Source organism: Emys orbicularis, chromosome 2, assembly GCF_028017835.1.
Source record: "Emys orbicularis isolate rEmyOrb1 chromosome 2, rEmyOrb1.hap1, whole genome shotgun sequence".
NCBI classification, from domain to species: Eukaryota; Metazoa; Chordata; order Testudines; family Emydidae; genus Emys; species Emys orbicularis.
In genome coordinates, this window is record NC_088684.1 from 10,658,743 (window position 1) to 10,671,016 (window position 12,274).

The 12,274-nt window shown below is 39.2% G+C and overlaps 1 protein-coding gene across 1 annotated transcript in view; it reads left to right on the forward strand.

Annotated features, from left to right (window-relative positions):
• The window catches only part of TRAPPC9 (trafficking protein particle complex subunit 9), an 839,327-nt gene that overhangs the window by 154,718 nt on the left and 672,335 nt on the right, over positions 1–12,274 (forward strand). The window contains exon 16 of the mRNA XM_065398766.1: positions 4,669–4,821. Within this exon, the coding sequence (XP_065254838.1) occupies positions 4,669–4,821 (153 nt within the window). The remainder of the gene's footprint in view (positions 1–4,668; positions 4,822–12,274) is intronic.

The following is a 12,274-nucleotide window of genomic DNA, read 5'->3' on the forward strand; positions in this document are numbered from 1 at the left end:
CATGGAAGGGTTGCACCTGCCAATTTTTCCTTGTAAACCTGGATTTGCAGAGTTAAATATTGTCCATTTGAAATCATGAGGCTTTTAAACTTAAACATAAGCTTAGAAACTGTCTGTGGAGCTGTTGTAGTTGGTTCCGCTTTTTTTGTGGTTTGTTTGTGTTGGATGGCTGTCCTCAGGTGGCTGAACCCATGAATCATCACAGATCCAGTAATCACCCCAAACACACAAAGAAATCTGTGATCTACAGCCAGGCACTCTGATACCACAGAATATGTGCCGAGGAGAAAGTCCAGGATATACACCTTTAAAACACTTAAAATAGCCTTCACCAAACAATGATACTCCACCAGTGAAATAGGTCACATCTTGTAACAGGCCACCTAAATATCCTGAGAGAACCTGCTTCAATACAGATATAAAACCCTTTAATAAACACACTGCTAGTGGTCACCTACCACCCCCATACTAGAATCCATATGGATCTGACCTCTCAGTCCTCATCCTCAAAGGAAACCTGCATAACACCTTCAAAAAACAAGCCTGGGAGCCTAATTTAATAACTTTTCTAGATACTAATACTCATGGACTGAATAGAGATACTGGATTTATGGGTTATTACAAAAATCTATAACCCACTTAACACCCCACCTCGTCTTTTTTCCCCTTTCTCCCTATGACTGGAGAGGTGTTAACGGGACACTTCACCTTGAATAGTTCCTTGACATATGTATTAACTACTTATGCTTAACAATCTGTTCCACCTTGTATTTATCTGTGACACTCTTGAGTACACTTCCCAGACCTGAAGAAGAGCTCTGTGTAAGCTTGAAAGCTTGTCTCTCTCGTCAACAGAAGTTGGTCCAATATTACCTCACCCACCTTGCTTGTCTAATATGAAAAGCAGTCCTACACTGTAGCCATTATCAAGTAAACACATTTAGGGGTGAAAAATTAAAACAGTCATTCTTATTATATTCTCATCCCTAGATGTAATACATTTCACATTGGAATTAGATTTCTTCAAACAAACCATCTGCTTCTAAAACACACACAAGATAATTCCTGTCAATTATATTCTACAGTAGCTATGAGATGTCAGCCTTAATAAATTGACAGTGAAATACAAGAAGATGCAAATTAATTTTCAGCTGAGAACAAGTATAAAACAGAATATTGTCAGTGTAGCTGTTCCACTCTTTCAGAACAGAGATTGGAACCCTTTGGCTGTTGTAACTGCACACTTGTTCCCTCAGGTTCATGAGGAGCCATTGCATTGACCCCACTTCTGTTTCTTGTGACTACTGTCAAAAGAGTACTTGGAACCCTCTATCTTTTTCTTCTTGGTAGATAAGTGCTTAACATTAGTGATGGTTTCATTTTACTATTGTAGTTGAAGTTTCATGGTGATGTTAGTCCTGTCCCATTATGTGGTCTAGCCACACACACAAGCAAAATCTGAGATAAGACTCTGAATAAATAAGGAGTTAAGGACAGTATGTGGATTTGTACTGACAGTCTATTCAGAACTACAATTGCTAGGTAAGTAGCCTTTCTTCTTCGAGAGGTGGTCCCTATATGTATTGCAAACTCTGGTGCGCCTGCATGCAATGTGCTGGAGCCAGATGATTTTTTTGTAGCTGACCTGCATGTGCGACCTGCACGTGCTGACCTGCGTGTGTGAGGGGTTTTGCCTCGTGTCTCAGGCGAGGTTATATTAGGTTGTGTGGATCAATGCCTCTTCAGTTCCCTCTTACGGCTGCATGGTCAGAGTTGGAATCCCTGTTCCTTCATGATCATAGTTCGACTGCAAGAGTATTCCTAATATCCAACCTAAACCTCCCCCACTGCAACTTGAGACCATTACTCCTTGTTCTGTCATCTGCTACCACTGAGAACAGTCTAGATCCATCCTCTTTCGGAACCCCCTTTCAGGTAGTTGAAAGCAGCTATTAAATCCCCCCTCATTCTTCTCTTTAGCCTTTTTCCAGTCATCTGGGACCTTCCCCGATCGCTATGAGTTTTCAAAGATAATGGCCAATGGCTCTGCAACCACATCCGCCAACTCCTTTAGCACCCTCGGATGCAGTGCATCCGGCCCCATGGTCTTGTCCTCATCCAGCTTTTCTAAATAGTCCTGAACCACTTTTCTCCACAGGGGGCTGGTCACCTCCTCCCCATACTGTGCTGCCCAGTGCAGTAGTCTGGGAGCTGACCTTGTTCGTGAAGACAGAGGCAAAAAAAGCATGAGGATATTAGCTTTTTCCACATCCTCTGTTACTAGGTTGCCTCCCCCATTCAGTAAGGGGCCCGCACTTTCCTTGACCTTGATATCCTTTGGTGTAGTATTGAAACTTTTTAAACGCTACTTACTTCTTATGCAGGATCAGGTTAATATTCAAAGAACCTGGCTTGCTGGATAAGAAGCTCTCCTCCTTATAATACACTAAAAAGGGTGGCCAAATTTCTAAACACCAATCCTCTTTTTGGCGCTTCTATTGTGTATGTACTTGGTATGACAGCTTTTCTATTACAAAGACAGTCCATGTTTTACTAGCCCACAATTCCATAAGAGAAGTCACATTTTTCCGCTACAAAGGAAATAAATTGTCTTTCTGTTTAAAATGTACATCCTTTACTGGAGCATTAAGTAAGCAGCTCGGGGATTTCTGGGAAGCTGGTATTTTGTTATAAAATGAATCTGTTTAATTATTTCCTCCCCAAACTGTCTAATTCCTGGACACAACTGCCATATGTGTATGTTCTTTCCCCACAACCCCTCAAACAAGGTGCCTCGCCAGGAGCAAAACTGTGGTGGATCTTCACTGGAGTCAAAGGCCATCTATACAGTAATGGATAAAAATTTTCTTTGATTTACATAAATTGAAGATGTACATTGTCTTTCCCGTATGGAAACCCATTCATCCAGATCAATTTCTTTGTGTAAGGACTTATACACACTAGCACTTACTTGGGTATAACTTAAGTCGCTCAGGGATGTGAAAAAGTAACCCCCCTGAGTGATGTAAGTTACGCCAACCTAAGTGCTGGTGTGGACAGCGCTATGTCGGTGGGAGAAGCTCTCCTCCTGCTGACATAGCTATCGCTACTTGGGGAGGTGGAGTAATTATGCCGACTAGAGAGCTCTCTTCCGTCTGCATAGAGCATCTGCACTACAGCAGCCATGTTTTTTAATGTGATGTCAAGGATACCAATAGGGATGAACTGAAATAAAAATCATCACTGTAGTATTTTGGCGAACTTCAGAGCTCACTTAGCATAGCACATAATTGGCATAATATGTCATATTTAGTTCCTTTGCTGTGTAGTTTGCCAACTGAATTGTACTTTGTTAATTTTAGAAATCCATTTACTTGGTATTGTTTATTGCTAATTATCCAAACATGAACATAATTAATTGCTAGTAAGATTGTAAAATAAATTCATATAAATTATCTCAATACCACATTTATAGTAAACATAATGAAATATATTCAGTTTTTTCGTATCATTTTCTGTCAGTTCCTCTCTTTCATAAGCATTAAACTAACAGTGCTTAGAGCTGTGCATGGTGTTTGCCAGTGCTATGCACAATCCCCCACAAATATCTTCCAGTGTAAATTAATCCTGACTTGTAGTGTCCCTAATATTCTAGTCCTGAAGTACTCTAAATTGGCGATTCTCAACCAGGGGTCCGGGACCCCCTGGGGGGCAGGCTGCAAGCAGGTTTCAGGAGGTCTACCAAAATAAACCAGAGAGCAGGGCCAGTGTTAGACTCACTGTGGTCCAGGGCAGAAACCTGAATCCTGAGCCCCTGGGCTGAAGCCAGCCCTGAGCAGCTTAGCTTCGCACAGCCCTCTGCAGTGTGGGGCTCTGGGCAATTACTCTGCTTGCTACCTACTAGCCCTGGCTTTTAATCTATTGAAACACAGTTGTTGTGGCATGGGTGAGCTGTGGAATTTTTATAGTATGGTTGGGGAGGGGGCGGGGGAGAGTGCGCAGAAGGAAAAAGAACCCCTGCTCTAAATATTGGTCAGCTACAGCAAGTGGCATGAACCTCTTTCTCTTTATTTTAATTTCTAGTTATGGGGCAGAACCTCCAGTTAAAACAAACAAAAAAAAACCCCACCATCCAACCAAAACCCAACAAAATGCCCCCTCCCCTCACCCCCAAACTGCAGACACTTTGAAATAGTGATTGATTTAGCTTTGGGATTGGTTTTGTCATACTTTTGTGATAAGATGAAGTGATGCGTGTGTCAGTTCCTTGTTGGGGCGACTATGTGATTCAGTACTGTATGAAGATTACTTTAGTTCACTTTTAGGCTGCACTTCAGAGAGAGAAAAACACATTTCATGCTTCTTGTAATTTGATGTCAATCATCCAATTATTTTTATTGCTGTTCCTTTCAATAAGGTTTATATTTTGGTTTCCTGGGTAAACATGTTTTTCTTTCACACAGTGTCATCAGCCCTGCTCAGTCCTGTCAACATTAATTTAATTTTTCATTCTTTCATACCAAATATTTTCACACATTTAAACAGAAAATGAAAAGAAATAAACTATACATGGTATATAACATATAAGGTACTAGTTTGTTTTAAATTTAAAACTTACTGCTCTTATTGTGCATATGCTTATATATAATATATACATTTTTAATATAGAAAAGCTGTATGGTGAGTTCCTGAGTTGGAAGCTAGAAGACACTCTCTCCCAGTTTCCACTAAAACCTGGGAAGATTGCAACATTTAATGTAAACATTAAAGTGAAGCTGGACTTCTCCTGTCAAGAAAACCTTTTGCAAGACCTCAGTGATGGTAAGTTACAAATAGGCTTGGCATAATGTGATTTTTATTTTTTATAAATTTGATAGTTTATTTTAAGCATTATTTTAGATTATCTATTTTAAATTTTCACAGTTGTGGAAAATTATAGGAGGGATCAGACACTATGGGGGTCAGACAATAATTATTTAATGATAGTAGACCTTGAGATTCAAGAAGTTACAATTTTATAACTGTTAAAACACAAACCGTCTACATTGCCTGTCAAAATATACAAAGTAAATATCATTGAATCAAGCTCTAAGTTCTGAAGCAGTATTTTTCTTTCTTTGCATATATGTAAATTTCATGTATTATAGATGGACATATTTTTTTTTATTGGTATGTGTGTGTACAGTGAAATTGACCTTTCCTGTCCTATATTGATGAAAATCTAATTCTTCCAAGCCTAGTTACAAACTCCCCTTCTGCTTGGAGTAAAGTGTTTTATTTTGGCAAACATTTCTGCGTGACCTCCATATGATGATCTTTGTTTCTAAACCAGAGGGTAGAACTGATATCTGTTTTCAAATTTGTATCATGCAGCCTTTCGGGATACATCTTCAACATGATATGTGGGATTTAATATGGAGCCCCTGTGGCTATTGACAAGAGTAGCATGACCAAAACTCTTTTCATCATGCTCAGGATTTACCCTTACGTCATAAAATCATAGAAATGTAGGACTGGAAGGGACCTCCATAGGTCACCTCGTCCAGTCCTCTGTTTGACCTGGTCTGTGAGAAACACCAGAAGGGAAGGTCTAAATTGGAAAGGGATCTGGCCTGTCCCCGACCCACTAGGTGGGACACAGAGACTGTGGGGATTGTTCTCCGTTTCCCCCATGCTGGCCAGTGATGAGGTTAGCTGAGTGAATGGCAGGTTTGAGCCACTAGCAAAAGTGGCCAAACTGAGGGCTGCTGTGAATCTCTGAGGCAAGCAAGTCCGCCTATAAGCACAGGACCCACCAAGGCAGAGGAGGAACTTTGTCACAGTAGTGTAAAACTCTTTGAGATCTACTGACGGAAGGCGCTATGTAAGAGCTTGGTAGTATTATTTATCAAATCAAATTATGATGGTTTCTATTACATTTTTTGTAACTTGTCACAGGACCTATCAGAGAGTTGGTTATATCAACAGAGCACAAGGCCAAGCACTTATGATTCTATTTCACAAGGGAACTTTAGGTAATCTTTCAAAACACTAACTTTAAAATTCCTCTAATTTTTCTTTTACAAAACTTCCCAGAAAAATCTATTTGGGGATGAGAATGCAGCATACAAAACTTTTGGTACTGGCATCCAACAGAGACAGGATAATGGATTTGGATGGATTATTGATCTGAACTATGTGGCACTATTATACTCGCCTGTACAAGTGAAACCTTAGAACAGCATTTTTACCTTGTTAATTTGGTGAAACAGTAGTGCTTGTTAGGAGATTAAGGATTAATTGAAGCCCTGGAGTAAGCAGTCACAACTCCTTCTCTTCTGTTATGAAAGAGGGTGGTGATAGACTCAATATTTCTATAGAACTTTGATATCTTTGGATGATAGGTACTATATACATTCAGAGTATTATTATTAGCTTAACTACTGGTTTAACATGAACTAGGTAGAGCAACACTTCCAGATGCTACTATAATTTTAGTGTAGCTTTTAAAACTAATAGTGACAAGTAGTTAACATTTTTCACGAGGATGTGAGACACTGGAGTAGGAAAAGTAATGCATTATAGAGAGTTGGAAAAGTTAGTTGGCTTTTATTAGTTCAGTAGCTACAATAAATGCATTCTTTCTTCCTTCTAAATTAAGATTAATATTAATGATCCAAGGATTTCTATCTTTTAAACAAAGAAAAGTCAAGTCCTTAGCAGTGTCTTCAACTGTTTTTTCATTTACTGCTGAAGCTGCTTCTGTTTACACTGTTTGTAATAGGGAGAACACAAAAAGGAGAAATTATAGACTGCTTATATTGCAATAATCCATTAATAAATGTAATTTATTACAAGATGTTTTTTATTAAAACATCAGTCCAAATTGCTGTTGCAATTCCTTTTTTGTGTGTTGGTGATGAACCTCCTGCTAGAGAAGATCTTTAGATAATGCTTTTATGGATTGTATGATTTTTCTTCAGAGGAAGACTGCAGTGATTACTTGTTAGACAACTCAATATTTACTAAATATATACTGGAATGAGTTTTTTCTAAACAGTTTTTAACAGTACCTCCGAAAACTATTGAATTGTTGCTCATTGTAACTACCTAAATCTCTCACCATGAGCTCCAGTGTGGACATGCACAGAATAGATCAGAGAATTCAGCTCCCATTTGCATGCGTTCAAAATAGATCTTTTCAAGAAATAGATCTTGTGAAACAAACCTGATTTCAATTTTTTTGATGGAATTCGAGTTTTGGTTGATAAAGGTACCTGTACAGATAATTAAAAAATAGCATTACATAATATTATTAAAGTGTTTGTTAAATGTATTAAGAACTGGCTAGTTGACAGGTCTCAAAAATAGTTGTCAATGGGGAGTCATTATTGAATAGAGGTGGTGTTAGGAGGTTTTGTAGGGCTCAATACTATGCCCAGTGCTATTGAACGTTTTCATTAGTGATCTGGAGATAAATATAAAATCACTGCTAATAACGTTTGTGGATGATACAATGGTAAATAATCATGAGGACAGGGCAATAGTGATCTAGATCACTTGGTAAACTGGGTCCATTCAAATAAAAGGTGATCTAGATCACTTGGTAAACTGGGTCCATTCAAATACAGCCAAATGCAGAGTTGTGCATCTAGAATCAAGGAATAGGTCATACCTATAGAATATATTCTGGAAGCAGTGACTCTGAAAAGGATTTAGGGGTCATAGTGGACAAGCAATTTAGCATGAGCTCGTAGTGTGAAGCTGTAGCAAAAAAAGTTAACACGATCTGTGACTGTATAAATGGGAGTAGTGAGTAGCAGTAGTGAGGGATTTATTCTAGCATGGACAACATTGCAATTGAAAAATCTTGACTCTGTCATAGAAGTGGTGTCCAAAAGATTTTGTTCTGTCCCAATGAGGACTGCCATAAAGTTCCTGGAAAGCACTTAGGAAGCAACTCTTCAGTTCTCAGGAGATACATTTCTCTTACCCTTGATGTCCATGTCAAAAAGGAAGCATGTCCACGTGGGGATAAAAGCCATGCAGCATGGCCTCCACCCTCACAGGATCCCAGAGCTTGGGCTGCAGCCTGAGCCTGAATGTCTACCTAGCAGTTTTTTAGCCCCAGAGCTCGAGTCAACTACCTGGGCCAACCAGAGGTTTTTTTTATCCCCAAGAGATATTTGTCTGAAAACTGATGCCTTCTGTCCTATAGTGCCATCTGGTGGACTCTTGCTTCATCCTGCTTATTTCTCATACTACTTGTGTTGGTATACAGGTATCAAAGATATTTTGTAGAATGTCCTGTAGTTTTTCTTCTTGCCTCTTTAATGCAGTTGTGGTTTCTAGTCCCATCTCCAGAATTAGGCCCCTTCCCATTGTCTTCATTACTGTAGCGTAGATGTGCATTAGCCAGATTTTTGTCACCATCCCCCATAAGATCTAGTTTAAAGCTCTCCTTATCGGGTTAGCCAGACGATGTCCAAAGATGGTCTTCCCAGTATTTGGTAGATGAAGCCCATCCCATCCCATCCCATCCCAGCAGTCCTCTTTCCTGGAGCATCAGCCAAAGCCCTCTCACTGACACCACTTGCATAGCTGGCATTTACTTCCAGGATGCAACAGTCCCTGCCTCAGCCTTTTCCTTCAACAGGGAGGATGGATGATTTGTTGGTCATTTTGTTTCCAGGCCCTTAGTCCTGAGCAAATTTTAGGCAAACGAAGGAAGCCTGGGCCAATCTGTGCTTCATTTCAGAACTTTTGGTGGTGGCTGTCTGGACAGTGGTCTGTGTCTGTAGTCCAAATTTGACTGTTGTCCATTTACATGTGATTTGCAGTCCTTCCCTGTGAACCAATAGCTTCAGTTTCTTGTTCTTGCTGTCTATTCTTGCTGACCCTGTTAGTCATCACATTGAGTTGGTACGAGGGAGTTGTAGCAGCTGTGTTTCATAGGTACCCCTTCCTGATGTATCAGAATGATAAGGTATTGTCTCACACAGTTCGTAGTTTCTTCCCTAAGCAATGAACTCTTCTTTTCAAAGGGAGATAGTTTGATCCCTATAAGTTGTCCATACTCTTCCTCCCCTAAAAGTTTGTGGCTTTGAAATGTAATTGAGATGGCAAAATTCTACATATCGTGAACCCAGATGTTTTTGATGATCAATTCCCTCTTTGGGTCAAGAGATGTAAACAAAGGGCCTCTTGTTTCATCATAGACAAATGATTACATATATGTCTTAAGGAAGCCTATAGTTCAGAAGTGTGCCCTGTCCTCTGGTGGTAAAGGTTAATTCCATTTTAAAAATTATTCTTTTTTGTGGGGCAGAAAAAGAATCTGCCTCAGTAGGCGAGATCTGCCAGCAGAATTCTGGTGGGCAGTCTGAATGTTTTAAGGCATTACAAAATTGTTGTCAACACTTGAGCAATGACAGCTTTTAGACATAGAGTTGTTTCACTAATATTCAGCTGGGGGAAGGCAGAGTGAGCTCTACTGATCTGATCATGGGCTAATTTGGGGCAGCAGCCCAATTTTCAAGGCAACCTCAAGATATTCCTTTTTGAGCAGGTGCTGGTGGTACGAATACTAACTGTAGGCATTTGTGCTTGAAATGGTTCATTAGCCTCCACCAAAGAAGGTATATCTATACCAACAGTCTGTCTTCTGTGGAGACATGGATGTGGGAAAATGTGATAGAGTTCCTGTTACTGACTGTCTGGGAGACAAGATGGGTGAGGTAATATCTTTTGTTGAACCAACTTCTGTTGGTGAGAGGGACATGGTTTAAAGCTTACACAGAGCTCTTCTAATGACCATCTGTGTCAGATTTTTATTATGTTGGGCACATTTAGGAGTTTGGGAAAGAAATCTCTCTTGCTTTTTCTTTTAGCATCTATTTTAGTTTTTACTTTAAATAATCCAGTCTTGTACTGTGCTTGCAGTTATTGCATCTTTACTGTATTGCAATTGCCAGCAGCCAGAGACACAAAACTTTCATTTCAGAGATTATAGCATTAAGGATTTCTGTACTAAGAAATTTCCTCCCTTCTCATACACCTCTACCGCGATATAACGCTGTCCTCGGGAGCCAAAAAATCTTACCGCGTTATAGGTGAAACTGCATTATATTGAACTTGCTTTGATACCCCAGAGCACTGCTTTACCGCGTTATATCAGAATTCGTGTTATATCGGGTCGCGTTATATCGAGGTAGAGGTGTACAACATGTTGTGCAAATTATTTTTTGTTTAAGAGATGTCTAACTTTTTATGTATGCATATTGTGTATTATTCATAACACTAACATTGGGTGAAGTGATCCTGCTTAATTTTGAACATATGGGGGTTTTGAAAATTTGACCATAATTCTAATGCTATGTTTGTGTTCCTGTAAGGAGAGACCGAAGTAAGGAGCAGAGAGTGGGCAAATAAAATATACTAAATAAGATTGTAATGAACAAATAAATATATTGTCCAATCTTGCTAGTCCCAAAAATCATGAGTCGGCCTCCCCCAAAATCATGAGATTGGCTTAAAGTAATGCGATTTTTAAGTAGATAATACATTTCGGACTCTTTTAAAAATTTGCCATCAGGTTTTTGAACCTTTAGAGTACTCTGGGGACATGTTTTCAACCTTTTCTCTGCCACCACAAGGTCTTAAAATGAAATACAAGGTTCTTGTGAAATACTATCACTTCAGGAGCTGCAGGTGTGGATAAAAATTGATGAGTTTTTATTTAATTCAGATTTTTAATGTAATTTAACTACATTTAAAAAACCTATTTCAAAGTTAAATTTGAAATTGGCACCCTTCTATTTAAAACTAAATGTGAAATTATGACACTTTAAGGCCTAAACTACTTATTATCTACTGAAATAATTTACATTCAAAACAATATTAAGCAGTACATGTTTGCTGCTGAAGTTCTGAAGAAAGGGAAGCCATTGGATTGGTGTAAGTCTCTGGCTAAGCACCTGGAACCAGGGTTTGTTGAAGTGTGTAGCCTTTATTTTTATTTCAAGTTAATTTTAGTGATGATATATTATACCATTGAGGGTTTGGCTGTGGTGGCTACAGTCTCGTGTTCAACAGTTATCTCTGCCTGTTTTAGACCTAGAGCTCATATGCACACATGAAGCTATAGGGAAGTAACCTATACAATCAATCACAAGGACAAGGTCTACTATCTTTTATTAATTTTATTAAAATTACCAACAAAGTTATGAATGTCACAGTATATACATTTCCTAAATATATCCATGCACCAATTATAGCTACAGACATACTTACATTCTCCTAGATAGTGTTAGGGTCTGATGGGGGTCTCATGGATTGGTCATCAGTAGAGGGATACTTCCTGTTCGAGTTTTCCCATGGGAAGCTCAGTTTTCCCAGTCTAGGCACCCTCTTCTTATAATGTGATTTTTAACTATACCAACATTCTGCGCATGTAGATGAAAGTGTCAGCCCTCTTTTTCCTTATTGGTCTGGTGTCCCCTAGAAACTTAAGGTACCCCAATTCCTATAGGTTATGTGTAGTTCCTTTTATTCTCATGAGCATTGACATACAACCTGTATCCTGTGATTAAGATACACGTTAGAGATAAATGTGCCTCTGAAGCATTTTTGAGATTTAACATTAATTTTCTGGCTAATTTTTAGTAATTTCACCCCTTAGTACCTCTTTTCCCCTAATCGTATGGCATCGTGTTATTCTTCTTCAGTCATTTACTTATGTCAGCATTTCTTATCTCTTAAGGCCTAAAATAGCTAAGCTAAAATCTTACAGGCCTCAGCCTATAGGTCTTGCATTTCAGCCCTCCTTACTTAGGGTATGTCTTCACTACCGGCCGGATCGGCGGGCAGCGATCGATCCAGCGGGGATTGATTTATTGCGTCTAGTCTAGACGCGATAAATCGACCCCGAGTGCTCTCCCATCGACGCTTGTACTCCAGCTCGGCGAGAGGTGCAGGCAGAGTTGACGGGGGAGCGGCAGCAGGTGACTCGGTGAAGACACCACGGTAAGTCGATCTAAGTACCTCGACTTCAGCTACGTTATTCATGTAGCTGAAGTTGCGTAACTTAGATCGATCTCACCTCCTAGTGTAGACCAGGCCTTAGATATCTAATACATAATTATTCCTTCTAAATACTGATCAATCTTATACTTCTATAATCCTTCAATTTAACTGTATACAATGATTATATATTAATCATGTTAATTAATCATGACACAATAAATGAATAATAAACTAAAATCATTGGCTACAAGTGCTAAACCAGTTTTTGACA